Source organism: Carettochelys insculpta, chromosome 5, assembly GCF_033958435.1.
Source record: "Carettochelys insculpta isolate YL-2023 chromosome 5, ASM3395843v1, whole genome shotgun sequence".
Lineage (NCBI taxonomy): Eukaryota > Metazoa > Chordata > Testudines > Carettochelyidae > Carettochelys > Carettochelys insculpta.
In genome coordinates, this window is record NC_134141.1 from 25968187 (window position 1) to 25991356 (window position 23170).

The 23170-nt window shown below is 43.2% G+C and overlaps 1 protein-coding gene across 1 annotated transcript in view; it reads right to left on the reverse strand.

The window, feature by feature from the left end:
- Window positions 1-2715: 2715 nt before the first annotated feature.
- The window catches only part of PGM5 (phosphoglucomutase 5), a 105777-nt gene continuing 85322 nt past the window's right edge, over window positions 2716-23170 (reverse strand). Inside the window, exons 10-11 of the mRNA XM_074994812.1 lie at window positions 20049-20183; window positions 2716-4247 (exon numbers count right to left, since the gene is read on the reverse strand). Of these exons, the coding sequence (XP_074850913.1) occupies window positions 4158-4247; window positions 20049-20183 (225 nt within the window). The 3' untranslated portion in view covers window positions 2716-4157. The remainder of the gene's footprint in view (window positions 4248-20048; window positions 20184-23170) is intronic.

Sequence of the window (23170 nt, forward strand, 5' to 3'; positions counted from 1 at the left end):
TACTCAAACTACATGCTATTTGTATGACAAACCCAGCCGGTCAGGAAACAAATATTGTCCATGTAGATACTAGTGGGATCAATGCTAAAACTGGCATTACAGTGTAAAGGCTACAATGCACGGGCCAGTCCAATCTCTTAACCCAACAGCTGACACTGAGAGGGTGATGCATTCTTGTTCTGGTAAAGCCCCTCCCTGGAGCAGCTCTGCAAAGAGTAACACCATCTTTGTCAGAGGTGGTGACCACACTGACATTTCTCCTGACATTAGCTTGGGGTAGGCAATAATTTTTATGGGGGGCAACTCCCTGATTTTGGTGAGTGTTCAGGGGCCTCGCTTTTTTATGGAGGGAACATGGGGTCTGGGGTGGTTGTTGGGTGCAGAAGGGAGCTTGAGGTAGGGCTCCAGGACACAGGAGAGCGTGTGCAGTCTGAAAGGGAGTTTGGTTGTAGGAGGGGGTTGTGACCTGGGGAGGATGTTAGGGTGCAGAGTCCAGGAGAGGGTATGGGCTCGGGAGAGGATTCTGACCTGGGGAAGGGATGTAGCAGCTGGTGCAGGGTCTGAGAAGGAGTTGTGACCTGGGGCATGGGGGGGGAGGGAGGAGAGTATAGCAGGTTTGGGTGGTGACCTGGGAAAGGACATTGGAGTGCAGGGTTTAGGGGGTATGAGTACAGGAAAGAATTATGACTGGGGGGAGGGGTGTAGGAGCAGGTGGAGGGTCTAGGAGGGAGTTGGTTTGTGGTGATAGAGGCAGTCTCTGGCTGGGAGGCACTTACTTAAGCAGCTCCGGGCCAGCAGCACTCTTAGGCAGGCTTCCCTGCCTGCCACAAGCCCCAGTGCCCTGGCTGTTCCATATGGCTCTCTGTGCTGAGGGGTGGGGATGGCTTTGCCCAGCCAACAGGAGCTGAAAGAGAGATTTTGCTGGGGGCAGGCAGCACCTGAAGTTCCCCCCCTTCTACAGGCTGTCTGCAAGCTGGATTTAAAGGTTGGGCAAGCTGGATCTGGCCGAAGGCCGTATTTTGCCCGCCCTTGCATTAGCTCCTGACCAGCTCTCAGATGTTTTCAGGTAAAAAGTATCTGCACATTAAATGCATAACTAATAAGATTGTAGTCACAGTCCTTCCCTGAACAAATCAGATACAGAGATATACACACTGTGAGTCAGCCTGACAGAGTCTCACTCGCCATCTTGCACATGAGAAGTAATTGTTTAAGTGAACAGTATCAACAGTATTAATAATCAGTTTTATCATTATCAGTTTTACAAAGGGACACTGAGTCATTTTTTTGTTGAGAATAGTAAAAATTTTACATATATTTTGCAAAATCACACACAGATCATCCTGTTCTTAAGTGTCTTACCTCAGTTTCACATCAGTGCTACTCCATTACTCGTGTAATAGGAGGGCACAAATTGGGCCCAGTATTTCCCATTTGAGACCCTTCCAATTCTGCTTCATTTTTTCCTAAATCCTGCCTGCCACTCACTGTGGCTAATGTTGTGCTTTTCCTAGAAGAGAGAATTCTGGCTGGACTATTTTCAGGATACGGTCACTGGCAGTTTAGCATGAGGGTTTCCTCTGTCTTGTTCATAGATCAGTGTTTCACAAATGTTGTTCCATGGAACCCTGGCGTTCCATGAGGTGAAAATAAGGGTTCTGCAAGAAAATTCCATTACATTAGCTGACTCTGCCGCTCCCTGCCCTGCCACTGCTGAAATAGTAAACTAAATTTAATTGGTTTAATAGCTGGCAGGCAGGAGGGATCCAGCTGTTAAACCAACTGAATTTAGCTCCATTATTTCAGCGACAGCAGGGCAGGGAGCTGCAGAGAGCCCCTCAGTGACCCTGTTACCTGAGCAGCCATATCCCTCCAGTGGGTGTGGCTGGACCCACTCCCACCAGTGGAACATCTCCACGTTGGCCTTCCTTCTGCTGGGCACATGTAGCTGCCCAGCATAGGCTCCCCAGCTGGTACCATGGGTGGGTTAAGTCCTGATGGCTGATTTGGAGCTGAGAGGGGTTAAGCCCGGGGAAGTGGAAGTGGGGTCAGTTTGAGGGCCAACGCGGGGAGAGCATTGGAATGGGGGTTCCACAAAATTCTTTCAAGTTTAAAAGGGTTCCATGGCCAAATAAAATTAGGAAACTCTATCATAGAGGGTGGGTACAATACGTTATCAACCATCAATCCCATCTAGAGGCCGAGACTATAGGAAATCTAAATAGGTATTCAAACTCACCTCTATGAGATGATGAGGTCAATAATACCTTTTCAAATTCTTGGGTGGCCCATTTCCAGTAGGATTTGCCAAAATCTGATCAACTGAGTGGTTCAGCATTTTGAAGTTAAATTTCTCACACCGTCGTAGCCAAATCTGCGCAGATACACAAGTCTGAATGCTCTAAAACAACAGTGGAGGAGTTTGCCCTAGACAAAGTAGTGTAGGTAAGGCCTAGATAAACACAATCTCATTAAAGAAGTGTATATTTAAATTTGGACACCCAAGATGTGACAATGATGCAGTGGAAATTCTGATGCTTTCCACAATCCTTTATAAAATGAATTCAGGCCAGAGAATCTCTTTTTACTTCTTCAAACATTAAATAGCACCGTAGTAAAATATTACATGGAAATATCTGTGTCTTATTCATTTAGAATCAACTAAATAGATAATGTGATTCTATTAAAGGCAAGCGCCGAGCACTGTGTCAACAGTTAGGTATTAAGACAGAAATATGGCAATCCACTTTATTAGATACTTAATGCCATAACAATTTTTGACAGAACTATCAAAAGAAACCAAAGCAATTTCCTTTGCTGCACCATTATCTAAGCTGCACTGAAATCTAGATGGGCTGCAATGTGAATCACACATACTGAAAAAGTGTCAAATTGCACAAAGCCAGCTAGACAAATGATATGGACAAGTGAGCCCACTCTGTTCCCAAGGAAGCAAAACATTCAAACAAGTCACATGCACGAAGTGTTTGTGTTCTTGTTCAGTACAAAGCAATGAACCATAGCTAGAGCTGCAGCAGCATTTCACAAGCAAAAAACCCACATGTGTACATATACTCTTCTGATTCACACTCTGGCCTTTTACATGATCTCTAAAGACTCTAATAGACTCTGAGCCCACTTAGTGCATTAGCCACATACTTCATTTAATTCATCCCTTCTTCCATATTACACCCATTCTTAACAAGTGGAAGACAGGCATGTATCCCCAAGAGACATTTAAAAATCTTTATAATCATTCCAAGATAATTAATTTACCTAAGATATGCTGAACCTGCAACAGTCATCCCCCAACTTCCATGCCTAGTGAGCACCAGCAGGACATGTTTATTTAACATAAGGGATATTATAAAAGGCAGCTGATGCCCCCATGACACAATTATGTTTTGGCTTCAATAAAAATAATTACTCTCCTTTAAAAAAAAAAGTATCAAGTTCAGAGAAACCTAAAGAGAGAAGTGAGTCACACTGCTACATTTTAAAAGTAAAAATGGAGGAAGTACTGGCGTCTTTCATTGGCTGTGTGTGTGAGTGTATGCACAACTCTACTGCTAGTGTGGATCTGTGAGCTGACTAAAGGTATTTCTTCATTACCTGGAAGATCGACCCCAGCAGCTGTGAAAAGAACAAATAGAATATGCAAATACACTCTTGAAAAAGACTGATATATTACTCCTGTAAGCCAGACACATGGGTGATTTTTTCTAAACCAACAAGAAACTGACAGGAACCACTAACTGTGTTTAACAAAATCCAAGGTTGTATTGTAGTCCACTTCCCCATCCTTCCCAGCTTCAGAATTCTTCCTTCTTTGTCATAACACTGAAAGGGTAAAGAAAATACAAAGGTTGGCCCTTTCTGTCACACTAGCATTTTGTAACCTTCAATGGCTGAGGGCTTCTTTACTGGGGTTTGCTTATGACAAAAAGATAGTCGCAATAATAGTCTGTACACTACTGTATCTGGCAATGAAGGCAACTGAATATGATCAATGTTATATTGAATTTTTAGTTCCCACCCCCACCGCGCCAAAAGCTTTTAAAGTCATACAAGGCACAAACAGCTGGTAAGTTTCAGCAAGGGCATCTCTCCTCCTTGCCCTTTCTCTTTTGGCCCTGGGTTAATGATCCTTTGTAGATTCAAGTGATGACAGTGGGTCCCTTCCGCCCGGTCCTCTCATGGATCTGAGATATTTTCAGTGCAATGGCAATCAGAGGACTCAACACAGCCTGGAAGAAAAAGAACACAGTGAGCTGCATTAAGAAGAAAAGTCAATGAAGGTATTAATTTTAAAACATATTACTGATTTTTTTTCCCTGGTTGGACAAAAACAACATGAAATGTTATACAGGTTGAACCCCTCTGATCAAACACTCTCTTGTCAGGCAACATCTCTTGTCCAGCATGATTTTAGTTCGCCAGATATCCACTTATCAAGTGTGTGTCCAAGTTTCTCATGATTCCATAAAGTTTGCTTACAGCCCCTAGTCCTAGCTCTCTGTGTTCTGTGTTGTTATTTTGCTTTAATTTACCCTTAAATGTCTTCTAAGAGCTCCAGAAGCAGTGAAGTGTTGGTAACATGCTACATAATATTGACCTGCTGTGGTCCAGCAAATTCTCTTATCTGGCACTGGTCCAGTCTGACACATATTGGATGAGAGAGGTTCAACCTGTACTGGGTGTGAAATAGCTAAGTTTGGTGAAAAACCTGGATGTTATAATGATTACCACACCGCTCACCAAAAGTGATGCAGAGTACTGTGTGAAATATACAAAACCACATGGAAGTCTCAAACCTGGAATTATTTGTGGAACTGAGTTGAAATATAAACATATGGCATTTTCACACATACTGCATTATTAACTTGAGGAACTCAATGACCCAGGTACAGAGACGGGTATTTTAGTAGGAGTTATAAAAATATTTATATGACTAACGTAATGTCATCTGCAGTTGTACTACAGAGGTTTAAAAGGTATTCCCTAAGCAAATAAAAGCCACCCTTTTTACTTGTGCTTTTATTGGTGTTTGAGTTTGTGTGCATGATCCTTCTTTTGAGATGTTTTAGCAGGTTTTATGTCCTTTTGGAGTTTTGGAAGAGGCAGTAAAAAGGCCAACCAACCTGATTAAAGGTTCCACAGGAGACGAGTTTGAAAAAAATCAGGACTGTTCAGTTTGGAAAAGAGACAGCTGGTTGCACGGGGGGAGGGGAGGGGAAATAAATCATGACTGGCATCAAGAAAGCAAACAAGAAAGTGCTATTTACTCCTTCACATAACACAAGGACACTCTTCTGGAACAGCTACTGATTCTTTAAGGAGAGAGAGGCAAGTGGTTCAAGTACAAGGAGACTAGCTATCATAGAATGACTGAGGTATGATATATGGAGATACATGAAGATGGTCAGTCTACAGGTGCTTTTTCCCATCCCCAGCTCTAGAAGTCCTCCAGAACTCTCTTCCCTACTCTGAACTTTCTGCTCCCGTATATGCTCCCCTTCCAGATTTCCCATCTCTAATGCTTCCCTAATGCATACGACTATTGTGAGGATTCATTATCGTTTGGAAAGGTACAGAACTGCAAGAAGTTTTTTCTTATACTACCACTGGCCTAGAAGACACAGCCCCAGAGCAGCATGTACTTTAAAACTATTCTTAGCTGAGCTCACCTGTGTTTGTTAAGAACTGCATGGTGTTACTACAGGAGCAAGTTCCCTTTGTAATGCACTGTGCTCTCGAAGCCAGATCAACACACAAATGAAGTACCGTAACTTGAGGGTTTATTTGGGGGTTGTGTTCCTGCAATGCCCACAAAACTGAAATTTTCGCACAAGTCAGGGGGGAGATGGAAACTAGGCTGCAGCCTGGTTCCCGGCTCCCCTGGTCTTGCAGGAGCTGGGAAAATTACAAACATACCAGACCTGGTCAGTTTCCTGGCTCCCAGAGTGGCGGGGAGCTGCGAAAACCAGGGGGCAGCTTGGTTCCCATCTCCTTGCTGCTTGTGGGACCCGGGAAACTGATTGGCTCATGGCTGGTCAGTTCCCTGGTTCCCGCCACTGCAGGGCAGCCAGGAACCAGGCTGCCACTTGGTTCCCAGCTTCCCTCTGCTTGCAGACCTGGGAAACTGAACAACTCACCAGGGCTGGTCAGTTTCCTGGCTACTTTGCCCTGCCTTCCACCAGCCGTGCAGCTGGGAGAAGGCAGGGAGAAGGGGCTGCAGAGCAGATTCAAGTTTACTGTATTACGCAAATGACAGAAGAATTAAAGAATGGACTAAAACACCTACAAAATAACCCTAACACTAACATTACATTACACTATTTTATGCAGCTTGCCTTGTACTATACCAGTGTCTCCTACAATGTTTGTCTCGTGATGCTCCACAATCACACTTATACAAGTAGATTCTTATGTGAGCTTGCAGATCACGTGCCAGAGAAGTAGCAGTAGTCTGGGAGTTTAATTCACAGTGCACTAGATGCCCTAAACATTTGGACCCTGGTTACTCCAAAGCACTTGGCTGCCTTCACCTAGAACTCAGATTTCTCAAGGCTGGTAAAGGTACTGAGCTGACCTCAGCAAGCTGATGAACTCAGTGACCGAGCACAAGGAGCTGACATCTGCACTGTCTGCATGCGCCCTCTGCTGATGCAAGGCCAGTGAAAATAATGGGGATCTCAAAGGTCAGAAGACTACCTGTTCTTCCCCTTAGCTGGGAATCTGAAGATATTCATGTAGAGAGGGAAGGGCAGTGCTAGAAAGTTAACTGAGCTCAACACAATGCCCTCCTTCTTCATAAAACATTATTTCTTTTATACTTCCAAATAGCCAGGACTCAAGGAGTAGGATTAATGAACTCAGATCTATGATTCAAGAGCTCTTCTGTAATCAATGTCACAAGAGGGTTTTTTTTTAAATGTGTGTGGAAAAAGAAATAATTTGGAAATGATTTTTTAGGTTTCAAACTGTCCTTAGTGAGGTACACCGCAGGGTGACAGAGTGCTTCATCAGACGCTGAAATATTTGAATGGCATGGAAAATGCTGAGTTTTCTTAGAGCATGAGCCAATAGCTGCAATGCCCCACCTCTCACTTACCCTTATGAAAAGTTATATATTACTAGAGGCAGAAGCTGACCTGGAAGAAAGTGCTAGACAGAAACTTGCTGTAATACACATACAAAATGCATGGGCCAGGCCAAGCGCTGGCTGGGGGAGGTCCATTTGGGGTTGGGCCAGGCACCCACACTGGCTGGGGGGAAGGGCTGGGGCTGGCGCAGTGTGGGGGAAGACTCCATTGTGGGGGCTGGGCCAGGCCTTGTGCTGGCCGAGGGAGGAGCTCTGTTGGGGGATGGGCTGGGCCGGGTCCCGTGCTTGCTGGGGAGGGGCTGGAGCTGACACACTGTTGTGGGGTGGGTTTGTTGAGGGGTTGGGCTGGGCCCATACAGTAAAGGGTGGGGGGACCATGGTAGAACCTTGCCCAGACAGCCAGAGGTACAGACACTGCACAAATAATATATTTGACATAATAGTAAGTTAAGATATTTGTATGGACTTTTCTAACCACTCTATACATTTTAATGTTGAACTGTCTCTCTTTATATGACCTTACAGATTACTTCAAAACTCCAGTAAGAATTAAATAGAGAATTATGTCCATTTCTTAGAATTATTGTTCTGTCTTACTAAGTATATAGAAACCTGTTGCTTCATCCCTTTTAAATTCTGTGGAACCTTCCCCAGCAGCGTGTATTTAAAAGAATTCACTTTCACAAGAATAAAAACCAAACACACGCAGATTCTGTGGTTGGGTGCTGCTGATTTTTTTGTAATGCACTTAATTCATGTATGTCCCTGGAAAATCCATTTATATGTGTGATCGAAGTTGTTCTATATTTGTACAGCGCCTGACACAATGTACACAGGTGCATAACTATGGCTCATACGTACAACTTCAATACACATAATAAATAGCACTGTATTGTGAATAAAAACCAGCAGATAATTGAAGCAATCCAATCTTTTTGGTGATGTATTCTATGCATGCTCTGTACAATACTAGCATAACACTGGTGTTTAAAAGACTATTTATTAACTGTCACAGCAGATCAAAGAGATTCTGCAGATGGACTGTAATTTCTTCCATTTTAGATTTAAAACCTTATCCAACTTCCATGACTGTACACAGGTAGCTAGGCAAAGGACTGGTAAATATTAGCCTTCTGCAAAGATTTATGAATGGGCAATAAATAGGGGTGAGTCATAAACTGAAGCGACTTGTGAACATAAGGGTCACCAAACCTTATTTTGAGTATATCATACCCACTCAACTGATCTGTTAGCTTTTTCACCTAGGCTAAATTTAGCATAATCAATTGCTTAGTAAACACAAGAAGAACAATGTGCCATAAATAAAAGTCCAAAGTTCTAGATAAAAGCAAGCATACTCTGCTTATGGCTACTGAATGATAAGGAATAATTTGGCAGAGGCTCCTTCTTGACTAGTTAACAAGCGCCAAAGAATTGGTCTCCAGGGCCCAGAGCCTCAAAGGCATTTAAGTGCTTAACTCCCATTGACAGAAGGTAGGACCCTATATACCTCTCAAAGGTCTGGCCCTTTGTTGTTAACATCTTCCTATTAGTTAGCCAGAAGGCACCCTTAGGTATGTCTACACTTACTGGAAGATTGACTCGTACAGGCTTGATCTTTCAGGGTTTGGTTTAGCATGCCTAGTGTGTATGTGCTAAACCAAACCATTAGTGCTCGGCAATTGGCCCTGGTACTCCTCATTCTCATGAGGAATAAGGGAGAACTGCTGGGAGAGTATCTCCCATCAACCTCCCACTGTGTGGATGGCCAGATAAATCAATCTCTGATATGTCAATTCCAGCTATGCAATTCTTGTAGCTGAAATTGTGTATCTAAGATCGACTTTCAGGTCTAGTGTAGACGTGGCCTCAGAGAGAGAAGGTGGGACAGGTAGTATCTTTTACTGGACTAACTTCTGCTGCAGAGAGAGAGATGGACAAGCTTTTGATCTCTTCTTCAGGTCCTTCTAGTGCTGTGAATTAAAAGGCTTAAACAGCTGGTAAATTTTCTCCAATTTATTTTGGTGACTTACTGATGATTTTTAATCAGTGCCTCTTATTCTACATCTTATGTACCATTGGAAAGGTTACCTTTGAGCTAGCTAATCAGAGAGTGAAAAGGTTGTGGAGCATGCGATACCCTCCTTAGGCCAAGAATGATTCCAGCCAACTTTGTTCACAGGCACTGCCTGTTCACTTTTATCTAGAACCTTGGACTTTTAGGTATCGGCACATTTCATTGTTCCTGTTTCATCCCTTGGACTTTATGTGCATTGGCATCTTTCATTTTTCCTGTTTATCAAACATTTGTTTATGATAACTTTAATCTTGGTGAAAAGTATAACAGATTGAATGGGCACACCATACTAAAAATAACATTTTAATGACCCTTATGTTCGCTGATAGTTCTGTTTATCAAATCACACTATTTTTATGGCCTATTTATTAACTGGAGCAAGAGAGACTTAATGGTGTTTTTTGCCTAGCTACAAGGGTGTACTGAAGCTATAACCTTTGAAAAGGAAGCTATAAATGCAAAAGGCTAAGGAGGCTGAAAAGGCAACAGATCCCCCTGACTGGCAAACTGCTAGCATTTTATGGGCTTAGCCAGCGCCCTCTAGCTAGACTGAGCTGAAGAAATGGCTCCTTGGGACCATATCCAGTTTGGATAATTTAAAACAGCCCACAACTGCTTTAAATAATGCCAGGACTTGTGTCAAATGAAGTCAAAGCAGCGAGCTACTAATTCCTTCATAGTTCTCTCCTGCCCATATAATACTGAGCACAGCTAAGAATTTTCTTCCAAATATACCATTTCTATAGCATTAAATTTTGACAGTGGAAGACCAGAACGCTGACGACTTTTAATGAGCTTGCAAGTGAAAGACTGCAGATGTCACTGTCATAGTCAAACATATTTATGGTGATAACATGAGTCTCAATCTTCAGGGAGTACTTTAACATCAGCTTAATTCAGGAGCAGTGCCTATTTGTCATCAACCCTCCAAAAATGGCAAAGATCAAATGGTAATTAGGTCACAAAAGCATCTGAAAGGCAAAGACAGCAACCCGATATGAACGTTGCAAATTTTCCTTTACACTGAAAACATCTTCAACGCAGCACAAAATCAGGCATATAAAGCAGCAATTGAAGCGTTTCACCATGGATCTATTCCAGGTGGATTTAAACTCACAGATTTTCTACTAGATGATACAAACACATAAGCTGAAGAAACATGGTGGGAGGGGCAGCTTAAAAAAAAATCAGAAGACCACAAGCTGTTTGTGCAGATGTTCAAAATGACTCAGCAATGGGTAAAAGCACTTCTACCTATTACTACTGGTTCTACCTCTGCAAAGAAAACTGCAGAATACCATATTGTATCAAAGTTGCTGACTTGCTGTGTGAGAATGCAGGGAAAAATACAAGAGTTACATATGGTTTTTTGTCATATGCTCAGATGACAACAATGAAATGACAAATATGAGTTGTCAGGGAAAGTCAAACTACATTTCTCACAGAGTTGCTCTGTTCTTTTTGGAAGCAACAGCACCACCTACTGGCCCTAAAGCACACTGTAGAAATTAAAGAAATCCTCTTTCAAATATCAGCCTCCTGGTGGGTGGATTTTAAAAGAATCCTAACTAGCGCTTAGGGGAAAAATGGTAAAATTTCAAAGTTCAAACAAATTTTACCAGTTCAGTTCTCAATAACCTGGTGCAAAAATCTCCAGATGATGGTCTCTCTGCAAAGATACTGAAGTTTGCACTAAACACAGGGAGGTTTTTGATCAAATCATAACTATTAAAAATAACAAGGGTGTCTATAAAGAAGCCCTCAATTTTTAAAAATACAGGTGGAACCTCTCTTGTCCGGCACACTCTTTTCCAGAAACATCCATGGTCCGGCATGATTTTAGTCTGTCTGATTTTAACTTATTCTAGGTGTGGCCAAATATCTCATGGTCTCATAAAGTTTGTTTCCAGCCACCAGTCCTGGCTCTCAGTGCTCTGTGCTGTTATTTAGCTGTAATTTACCCCTCTATGTCTCCTAAGAGCCCAGTAAGCAGTGGAAGTGTTAGCAATGCTGCTAGACAATACTGACTTCCAGGAAATTTTCTGATTTGGTAGCGGTCAGATCCCAAGGGTAGCAGACTAGAGAGGTTCCACCTGTAGTTGAAAAGGTTTCATTAGAAGTGAGAAATTATTGACTGAGGACAACAGTATCCGTGATTCAGGGGGAAAAAAAATCAGGATGACCTATTAACAAAGAAATAAAACCAAACATGGACAAAAACTTAAAATTCAGAGACGCAATGGACCTAACCACAGGAGTGCAATTTCTCAGAAGTCTGGGTATAAAACTGCTATTTTTCCTAGATAATGTGTTTTACTAATGGAAAGCAAGACTTGGTATTTGTAGCTGCCAACTTAAGCTAGTCTATGTCAGATGTTTGCTAATAATAGGTGACCAACACTGTTGAAAAGAGGAGCCTAAAGTTATGTTTCTGTTTTTGAAAATCGTGACTATCATGTATCTGTCCTGTTCTAATGGGATGATTAAGTGGTGCAGAGGGTGTTCTGCTGGCCACCTGCATTGGAGTTCATTTCATCCTGAGTCAGATTCAGGAATTACTGTTTCCTGTAGAAGGACAGCTGAATACCTTGAATTCTGAGCAAGATCTTTGGATAGCAATGAAACCCTTCACGCAGTCATGGTGACTTTATGTAATATGTATCCAGTGGTATGTCATAAAGAATGGTAAGTGGATTCTGGGATTGACAAAACATTTTATCCCAGTTTGAATGCTGCTTCGCAAAAGAAAAGTGCACTACCTGGGATAAGAATGCAAAAAGGAGAAGAGAAGGAAAAAAGGTGAAACTTCAGAAAGTTTGGAAGATGAGTGTAGTTTGAATGGGAACAGAAATTTGGATGAGTCCATGAATCTTATTCAAACTAGCTGAATATCATGGATCTGTAAAACTTAGATGAAAAAAATCTTTTAATACAGTCTCTCTCTCTCTTGCTCTCAAGACTGCAAGATCATCTCAAAGGCTACATCTACGCTAGAGAGTTTTGTCTACAAAAAGGGCAGAGCATCTACACACAAAATGCATTTTGTCAACAGAAACAGTTGACAACAAAGCTGCGTAGACACTCCAGGGGGTGGGGAGTGGGTGGAGCTTTTGTCAACAGAGCAGGCCAAAAGATCAATTCACTTTTATTTGTAGATATGATCTGTCGACAGAAGTTCTGATGAACATCCTTCCTGACAGTAACTTCTGTAGACAGATGCTTCCAGTGTAGACGTAGCCATAGTGTTTTGGACCTTCTCTTTCTGATCTCAGCCGCAATTTGTACGTGCAGAAGCATGTGGCAATGAACAATTTTTTTTTTTTTTTAAAGTTGAGCATTTTCTTGGGGTGCTCTCGTACAGCATGTGTATGACAACTTCGAAGAGCAGCAACACATACTCCTAATAGATGCTTGTGAGAGGAGGAAAGCAACAGCAGCAGCCACACTGACAGAGCCAGGACAATTCCCTTGCCTCTCTTGTGAGCACCCATTGCCATTCGAGGCTTGGATTCCTCAGCCACATGTGAGTCTACAACTGACGAGCCTGTGGAACCTCAAGACATCATCGCTGGACATGACAGAGTACCAAGAAGAAGCTTTGCTAAGATCGCTATTACTTGACAGTAGAATGATATTCTCCCTTTACATGGAATTCATTGCCCTGATGAAAGTAAAGATCAGTGACCCTCCAAGTCCATACTACCCTTCCTGTTGTCAGTGATGCCTCTGGCTTGGGGAAAGCTCAGCACTGGAAATTGTATTCCACCAAGGAGTTAGGAGAAAGAGGGCATATTCATCTATAGCGCTGAGGTGGAAATTCTGTTTGCACCTGCACGTGTGGCTGGGAGAGATGACACAGCAATTCTCTTTCCATTCTTCAGGAATCTGCACAGAAGCTGTCCCAATAATGCTCTTTAGAGTGCTGGCTTCAGGCACTCTAGTCTAACCAGCAGTGCTCTATGACTTAAAGGAAACATGTCAGGTTGGGGGTGGGGGTGGGGTGCACAAATGGTTCAGAACACCTCTAATTCAATAGCCTAAAGCCATGTGCGCTACTCCAGAGAGGAGGAAGGCCATAATTTGGTCCTAAATTTACAAAGCTTTTTTTCTCCCCAGATAGCCACATACCCTGCAAATGTATTACCTACTCAATAAAACGAGCACTAGATTAAATGTACCCATCTACCATTAGATGGCACTCTCACTCACCTATACTAACCTATATTGACAGGAACTATGTGAAGATGAAACCAAAGTGTGTGTACACAACCGTTCATTTGCTGTAGCTGTTGCAGAATGACATGACACTCCTCCAAAAGCAAAAAGGTTCTTATTTTTCTGCCCAGAATCAAAAAACACCCATTAAAACTATCAATGATTATTGAAGGGACTAAAAGACCAGGCAAATGACTACTAGTACTTCCACCTTCAGGGCTGGATCAACAGTGAAGCCAAGTTGCTGTAATTGGACAAGGTCAACAGGCTGTATAAAATCAGCTGGTAGTCTCAGTTCAGGTTTAGGGGAGAGGGTTTTATGGCACCATTATTGCTAGTGTCCAGATTGGTCTGATACGCATCGAAATGAATCTATTCTCATCTCCAGTGTTAACTTTTAGAGCAGAAATGATACACATTGGATGGGCTTTCCAGAGACACCAGTGCTGCCCATCCTCCTATTTGCCCATGTCCAGTGAATTGCCAGGATGATATTCATCTTCAATTCTCTCAGGCTACGTCTACACGTGAAGCCTACATCGAAGTAGCCTATTTCAATGTGGCGACATTGAAATAGGCTATTTCGATGAATAACATCTACACGTCCGCCAGGGCCGGCAACGTCGATGTTCAACATCGACGTTGCGCAGCACCACATCGAAATAGGCGCTGCGAGGGAACGTCTACACGCCACAGTAGCACACATCGAAATAAGGGTGCCAGGCACAGCTGCAGACAGGGTCACAGGGCGGACTCAACAGCCAGCCGCTCCCTTAAAGGGCCCCTCCCAGACACAGTTGCACTAAACACCACAAGATACACAGAGCCGACAACGAGTTGCAGACCCTGTGCATGCAGCATGAATCCCCCGCTGCAGCAGCAGCAGCCAGAAGCCCTGGGCTAAGGGCTGCTGCCCACGGTGACCACAGAGCCCTGCAGGGGCTGGAGAGACAGCGTCTCTCAACCCCCCAGCTGATGGCCGCCATGGAGGACCCCACAATTTCGACGTTGCGGGACGCGGATCGTCTACACGGTCCCTACTTCGACGTTGAACGTCGAAGTAGGGCGCTATTCCGATCCCCTCATGAGGTTAGCGACTTCGACGTCTCGCCGCCTAACGTCGAAGTTAGTGCCGCTACTTCGAAGTAGCGTGCACGTGTAGACACAGCTTCAACGTGGTATTTACACAAACTCTTACCTTCACTTTGCAACATGCTACTGATTTTCAAACACTAAGTGCTAAACTATCACTTTAGAATATTTTTTACATTACACAGATTTAAATCCAGCTGGGTCTCCTTTTCCCTTCCTCTTACTTGCCTTAAAACAGTTAATATTGAACAACTCACTGCTACTGAAGAGACTCTATTATAAAAAGCACTTTTGTAACTAAGAGTAGTGTTCCCTGTAAGCTGAACACTTACTTGTGTGGCTGCCCAGAAGAGATTCAGTTGCTGCCCATCTGACTAGCAGAGTGCCCACAGCCATTCACGGAAGACAGCATGTGTTTCTATTGCTGGGAAACATCTACATGCCTTGGTGTGTATAGTAAAATGTATTCCACTCATGGGATGGAAAAATAGAGTGAATAAGAGGTTCAGAAAGTTTAATTAATCCAGCACTGAAAACTGGCAAAGCATTGTTTTCCTTTACCAAGGACTAAAGAATAAGTCATTTTTTTTGGTTGGGGGGGGGAATGGGGAGGGTCATTCTTTTTGTCAGGATGTGTTAGACGGGAAGTACGGTCAGACACTTGTGTTTGTTTCAGAGACTGCAAAGTTACTAAATATCCTCTCAGATGTGCCTGGAGTGGAAATCAACATCTAGTCCTACTGCCTTCACTGATGTATTTTCACTTGATTTAGGCTCTGCCAACCATGTTTAACACCCATGTGTAAAAACAGTTAAATTAAAATCATTACCAATCTATTCTATAACCACGTTTGGCTGCACAGCATGGAAGGGATCACAGTGTTGCTTGACCCTACATCTCTCCCTCAGTTGAAACATTTATTAACCTATATGGACTGGCTGGCTAGATCATGTCCTAACCAGAGACAGATACAAACATACAGTGATGTATTTGCAGAAATAAAACGTGCAAAAAGGTCTGAGGAGAAAGAAAACCATTTATGCATTTTAAAACAATGTTTTGCAGAAATAAAATCATCTTGAAAGAAGCTTTAATTTTATTGTTTCAACAGGAAACATTAAACCTTTACAGCTTAAAACTGCCATCAGAGTTTTCTAGTGATATGTTGCATTATACAGCACTTGTGTTGTTTTACTTGTAATGATTATGGAGGCACAGTGGACATACTATAGGGAAGACTAAAGCTGTTCCCTCCTTATAAGTCCAGTTTTCAACCCCTTTTCATTCAACAGAATGAAAGAGCATCTCAAAACTTCACATGTTGCACCTCACCCTAAGGCAGAGTTTTCTGGCACAGTTTGGTAAAAATCAGAGAAGTGTAAACAAAGTATAATAATTGAGGTTTGTGATATCAGCTGGACGTCAATGGAAGACTTGCACTTGAGTTCTCCTTTAGAAAACTTTTTTGATTATAATTATAAGATGATTCGCAGCCCACTACAAATTTTTCCCTTATAAGGAATCCCAAAGTTACTTGGTCTCTGGCATCCATTGTTTCCCTACTGTAATTTACTTGCGAGGAATCATTGTGAAGCATTAGCAAAGAGATCCCCAGACAATTTGCTTGACGAAGAATTATTTTTTACATGTTGCTTTATAACTCTAATCCAAGTGCAAGCTAAACCTCAGCAGAATTTCAAAGATATCTGGAGTTTTCTTTAAAGACAAAAGCTTACTCCTGACTCTCTCGCCTTTCCCAGAAGTACTGTAATTACAAAACACTGTATTCCTATTGCATTAGCACTTAGAAGCTTCAGCTGGGCTGGTGTCTCATTGTGTTAGACATTACACAGACATGTAGTAAAATACAGTCCCTACCACGAAGAGCTTATAATGACGTAAATTTAAGTTTCAAATGAGTTATAAATAGGTTTCTATATCTGTCATGGAGGTCCCAGAAATCACAGATTCCACAACCTTCCAAGACCTCTGACTTCTGCAGTGGCCAGTTTAGGTGACTCCATGACCTCCCAAACATCTGACCTTGGGGGCTTGCTGCTCAGGCAGCCCCAACCCTGGGGCCAGCCACACAAGCCGCTGCTAGGGCAGTTTCAAAGCCAGTCCCTTGGGCAGCACCACAGCCAGCTGCATTGGTGCTGCTGAATCAGCGGTTCTGGGGCAGTGGGAGCAGCTGGAGCATGTGCTGTTCAGTGGCCTCCAGGAGCTGATGCCACTGTCCCTCCCATGCAGGAGGGGAGGTTCCCCTGCTCCAGACAGCCAGCCAGCAGCCATCTACTGAGTTTCATACCACGTAGAGCCTCCTCTCCACCTCCCAGATAACATTCACTCATAGACTATAGATTACATGCCTTGAAGTAGTGTTTACTGCCCGTGACTTGTCCATGCTTTTTACTAAATAAAGCCATGACTAAACTGTAGCCTTATTTGTAAGCAGAGGAAAAGAAGTATCTAGTGCCCGATTTAGGAAAGAATGGGAACAAAAGGCAGAAGCCACTAGCGTAAAATATATATGTTGCTGTCATGGGGTAAGTATGTTTATCTAATGTTTTCAGTTTATTGACTAAAGGGCACCCTCCACTGCTCTGGTCTAAATGATCTCTAAGCCAGTACTTTTTTCTGTACTGCAAGAGTAACAGGCAGAGTGCATTCCAGACAAGGCTTCTGATCTCTCTTTGAATAAAGTCCTAGTAACGTTCCTGTTCAACAACTTGATTTTGTAGTGCAACAGACAGTCTCCTTTATAACCTGAATGCACTCAGCAAGGCAAGTGGTGACCAGATATCACTTTTCTTACACATCTCAGCACAGAGGCCAAAGATTTAGTCATCCTGCAGTAAACAGGGATGGTCTCTCCAGACACGCTGGGCAGTGATGGGTGTAGGAGAACTCTCTCTGCTGCTAACCAGGTCTCTGTTCTGTGGATAAGCAGGAGTTTGTTCCCCAGGGCCGCCAATCACTGTTTTTATATGCTTTACATTCATTTAAACCAAAAAAAAAAAAGAGGTTAAGAGACTAGATAAATTGAAAAAGAACAGAAGCTGTTGTCTCTCTCTGAGAACAGATATGTCTTGGACACTCTCAACTTACACATTAGATTGTGGAAAGGGTTGGAGGGACAATTAAGGACAAAATAACTAGTACGAATTTTAGATAAAATCACAACACAGGTTGAAACTCTCTTGTCTGGCACCATCCGTGATCCACAGATGTTGCTGGACCACAGAGCACCTGCACCAGAGAGCTGCAGTTGCACAGAGCCAGTGTGGCTGGCTAGCAGACCCCCACTCATGGCAGAGAGCCCCACCCCACTGTGGGGAGACTGGCTGGCAAGCCCTGGGGCAGTGGGAAGCCAGGCTAGGATCAGGGAGCCTCTCAACCTTACTGCAGGGAGCCCAGCCGGGGTTGTGGTGAGGGGAGTCTGGCAGGGGCCAGGGAGCCCCACTGGCATTCCCTCTGTGAGGAGCTGGGGAGCCTGGCAGCCCAGCTAGGGAGCCCCAGGGCAGGGACCTTGCAGTGGGGTGAGGGTTGGCAGCCTCATGGGCAGGAGTCAGAATAGGGACAGCAGCCCTGCAGAGCCTCCAGACAGCCTGTGGACAGGGAGTGGGTGGAAGCCTGGAAGCACAGCCCCCACTGAAGCCCAGAGGCTTGACCACCTGGGGTATAGCAAATTCACTCATTCGGGACCACTCAGATCCTCAGGGTGCCAGACCAGGGAGGTACAACCTGTAGTTGCTTCTGGATATTATAGCTAGAGCTGGCAGCACAATTTACAGCTAAAGATGACTGACACTTTCCAGAGTAAGACCCTGTTTTCAGTTGCTTGTAACTTTTCCAAACTTCGATGTTTTCTCTGCAGAGTGTCTGCCTCAGCTTGATTTACGGTTTGGCCACATTTCAGCTGAAACCCCCGTTTTTGAGGTAACAAGATGAGGGGATGATACATTGTATTGCTCATGTTAAAAACCTCACAACTGCTGTGCTGAGAAGTTCCAACAGCTTGGAAAACATTAGTAGAGCCTTGTGAGAGAGTTCGTCTGCTAAGTTGTCTTCTATGCAAGGCATGCTCTGTCCCCAGCTGAAGGGCTTGAGAGGAACTGCTGCTCTTTGCAGCCACAGGCTTCTTGGAGACAGATACTAAAACTGAGAACAGGGAAATGGTCTCTCTCCTGTGCTCTGAATGTCCCTACTGCCCAGATAACATGCAGGAGGAGGAAACAGCCAGATGCAAATACAGGGGGGAAGAGGGAGGACAGAGACAAAAGACCAGGTCACAAGTCCTGAGATAAGAAGACTCACAATGGCAGCTGGAAGTGGAGAGCACAGTCAGGAGAAGGCACAACTAGGAATGGGTGGAGGAAATTGGGACTGGCTGGGCCAGGGGACTGGGACACAAATCTTGGGAGAGGAAGAATGGGATAGCAACTGGGGTGGGAGAGACTGGAATTTACATGAGGAGCCTGAGATGGGAGACTTAGACTGGCTGGAAAAGGAGATTGGAGCTGAGATGAGTGGCCTGGGAAGGATGGAGTCTGGGAGAGGGGAAGATGGTGAAGGGTTTGATTGGGATGAGGCTTTTGGGTGTGAGAGAGCGCGATTCGTCCCAGGGTGATTGAAGACAGTGTCATAATGCATACACACAGTGAAATGCCAGCTTCAATTCTGGCACTTCCTAAATCGTCAGTGTTGGACTCTGTGACCGTAATGTTTTCTTAATGTACAATTTGATGTGTAATTGTCAGTAAGTTGACTAATTTAAATAATTAATAATTCACAGAAGAATCACACTATTACTACCTTCCCCTTTGCCCTTTCCACTCGGTTGGCCGGCACTGATGTGCCTGCAATAGGTTGCTGAAAGTTCTTAGCTTATATGATCCATTTGTAGCACTGTCACTATTGTAACTCTCCTACTCCTGTTGTTGCCTCTGGAGCTAAGCTCTTAGGCTATGTCTATATGAGAAGCTTTTCCCAGCAAAACTGGGCTTTTGTCAGGAAAAAAAATCACACAGCTTCTACACGTATAATGCTTTTCTCAATGGTTTCCTCTCGACAAAACAGTCATGTAGCTGCTTTGGGGCCCCTTTGTCAACAGACAGGGCTTCCAGTTCACTGGGCATCCCTGTTTGCAGAGCTTCCAGTCAGCTGTTAGGCTGAGAGAGGGCTGGGAAGTCTGGCTGCTCTCTGTTGACAGAGCAGATTCCTCTCTCCATCTGCTTTTCTATGTAGACGCAATCTGTTGACAGAAGTTTTGCCGTGAAACCCCTTCCGACAGTGACTGCTGTCGACAGAGGCGGCTTCTTGTGTAGATGTTGCCTTAAAATTTAAGAACAAGCTTTCCAAATCCAAACCCAACCTCCCTGACACTCCCTGGAACCACAACAAGCTTATGCATCTGCACTGACACAACATTCAATACACTTCGTTTGTTTGTACCCTGCCTTTTATTTATTCAAGCACTGCCGGTTACAGAGGGCTTGCCACAGTGAGAAATGAAACTTCGTTGTTTTGCCCAAACTTCAAGTGATACTCTGACTTACCTGTGGTTCCTTGTCATGTTTGCTGGGATCCTTTTCGTAGCTTTCTGCGTAGATCCTGAGGGTAGCCCGCACGCTGCTAGAAGCACTAAGTCTGAAGATGAGCCTTGAAGCATCTGAAAAAATAATTCGCAGTCCCTGCGAAAAAGAAAGAAGAATAAATAGGTGGCAACAATGACTTTACAGAATTATAATCCTATCCTCTAAAATCAAGAGGCAGAGAGAAGAGGATTATCTTGGCTCCTCCTTCTGTGTGATTTCAGGCAATTCGCTCAATCAGTCTGAGCTTCAGCGGCCCATTTGTACAATGTGGTTGGTAAGACTGCCTTTCTCTCATCCTTCATACTGTCTTCAGGGCACAGGTTCTCTCACTAATGTCCACCAACCAAAGCTTGCTTGAGAAGCCAGAGATATTAATAAAGCCGAGCTTCCTCCAACGACCAAAAAGATGAATGGAACTTTTTTTTTTGTTGCTTTCAGGTATATGCTGAAGCACTTCTAGCATCATATAAAGAACTGTTTAGATGTTACCAGCCATTAATGTTAGAAAATATGTAATAGAAAAAAATCCCAGTTTGGTCAAGGGTTGGATTACATGACCCAATAGATATTTTCCATATCTAACTTTTGTGGTTCTATTTAATAATCATTTTAGCTACTACTATCAACACGTCCAATTTTTCAAATTTCCGGACAATGTTTATTCACCTTATATTCTCAATATGTATAACCTGTGTGGGAGAAGAACACAAACAGCTAATACAGGTTGAACCTCCATAGTCTGGCACCATCAGGACCTGACTGGTGCCGAACCCATGAGAAGCCAATATTGTCAAGCAGCATTACCAACACTTTCACTGCTTACTGGACTTTTAGACATTTAGGGGCAAATCAGAGCTGAAGAGCAGTACAGAACACAGAGCCAGGACTGGTGGCTATAAACAAACTTTATGGGACCCTGGGACACATGGCCACACCCGTGATAAGTGGTCATCTAACTAACTAAAATCATGCTGGATTATAGATGTTGCCAGGCAAGACGGTAACAGACTGAAGAGGTTCAACTAGAAAAAAGATTTAAAATGGGCTATTTCCAACAGTATAGGAACTTCTTGCAAGTGGAGGAGGGAGAAGCATATTAGGCATTTGGCTTCTCTTTCCTGAATTTGCTTTGCTAGGACAATTTAGAGTTCTGGCATGAAAACCTCATCACCCCAGTAAAATCAACGGGAGTTTTGGACCAGGATTTCATCCCTGGTGTCCCAAATAATTATTTAAGTCTCATTCATGAGAACCATTGAACGTTTCTTGGTGGCTGCCGATTGCCTTCAGTTCTATTAACACCAGGAGAAGGAAGATAGACTAAAGGGAACCTTGCATGACCTTGGCCTGTGTTTTGGAAAAATGTCAGATACAGAACAAGGTGTGTAACATTATTGTAATTTAAACTTTCCAGGCTTGAAAAACCCAAAAGCATCACAAATATTTGCAGGAAGTGAATAAAGGGATGATGTACGGCAGCCAAGGTAATGTATAGGGTTAATTACAAAGAACATTTGCAAGTATCATTTTGATGTATTCAACCAACTCCACAGACTGTCCAGATGACACTTAGAAAGACTGCTCAAATACTCTCCTGCCACTGTATCTTTGTATGGCAGTAACAGCATGGAGGACTTACTGCCTCATTTGAGGTAGGAGGCTCAGAAAACTCATTCATTCATTAAATCATGGTCTTTGGAAGAAACAGTACTTAAACATACTTCCCATGACACTCTCCCAGAATCTGATACAAACTGGTCGCCCAACTGCAGAGCCTTCTGATAATGTAATACTACTGGAAGTTTCTGGAACTTGGAATCTTCTCTTACTCACAGACACACATCTCCCTGAATTTATTAACTGTGCTATTTTCCAGCTCTTCCACATTTCACAACTCCTGGTGACAGATGCTTGACCACACAGACACTGCCAAGGGGGGGAAGAACAGCTGACACATCTCCAAAAGGCTAGACTTTATGCAGTGCAGCTGAGAATACTCCACACGAGGGTATTACAAAAGAACACCAGGGTTTACTTCTGAAAACAACAGAGTTACGTGCGAGGGAGAAATCACTGAATAAGATAGCAACAGTCCTTCGATACTGAATTGCAACATTGAACTAGAGATGCCTCCCAAATGTATTATTCCAATAAGCTCTGAAGTGTTTTGTTGAATGTATGTGGTTTGGATCTAGCTTTCGGCTTCAGTAATTACACGGTGTCTCATCGTGAAATCTTGATCCCAGTCCTGTCCCTGGACAGTTCAGTGTGACTCGAAAGAGCCATCACAAGGCTCTCACTTGGCAAGCTCACAGAAAATAATGAGAGAGCCATTCAGTTTTGAAATAGCCCCTGGGTTTTCTAGAACTTCCCCACCTCACTGCACGTGGCAGGCCATGGATGAAAACATTTAACAACAAGGTGAAACACAAAAAGCACAAATCTGAAAATGTTAAAGACTGTAGTGCATCTTTCTGTAAAAACGAACATGGAGTTTCCCTTATCTCATAAGACAAAAACTCTGAAGGGGACTGAAGGGATTTATTTATTTATTGGATAGATCTTAACCTTCTTTAAGAAAAAATACTAATCTGATGGAAGTAAATCGATAAAACATATGTAATGGGCAACGTATGTCCTGTGTGGCATATTAGTCTACCTAACATGAGTGAATTTGCTGATTTTGTAAATCCAGTTGGCTATTATTATTATTATTGACTATATGTTATTTCCCGGATCCAATAAAAGACAGAATGAAAACATTTCCATAGAGAAATAAGATGAGATGATAACTTCCAGCAAGAAGCATCTAGAAGACAGGATGTAGTTTTCACACTGAATATGGATGGATATTTATTTTAGGCATCCTAAATATATTACTAAATGTATATGAGCTGCATGGAATCTCCCACAAGGCCACATTTCATGGCTGAAAAGCTAATAAAATACATATAACATTAGCTTTACAGGCAGTACAACATGTTTTCAGTGACCTAGCAGGTGGGAATCTTTCCTAAGGAAGGAGATATTTAAAAGCACTGGGACTGAATTTCTGGAAATGCCTGTATTGCTCACAGAAGTAA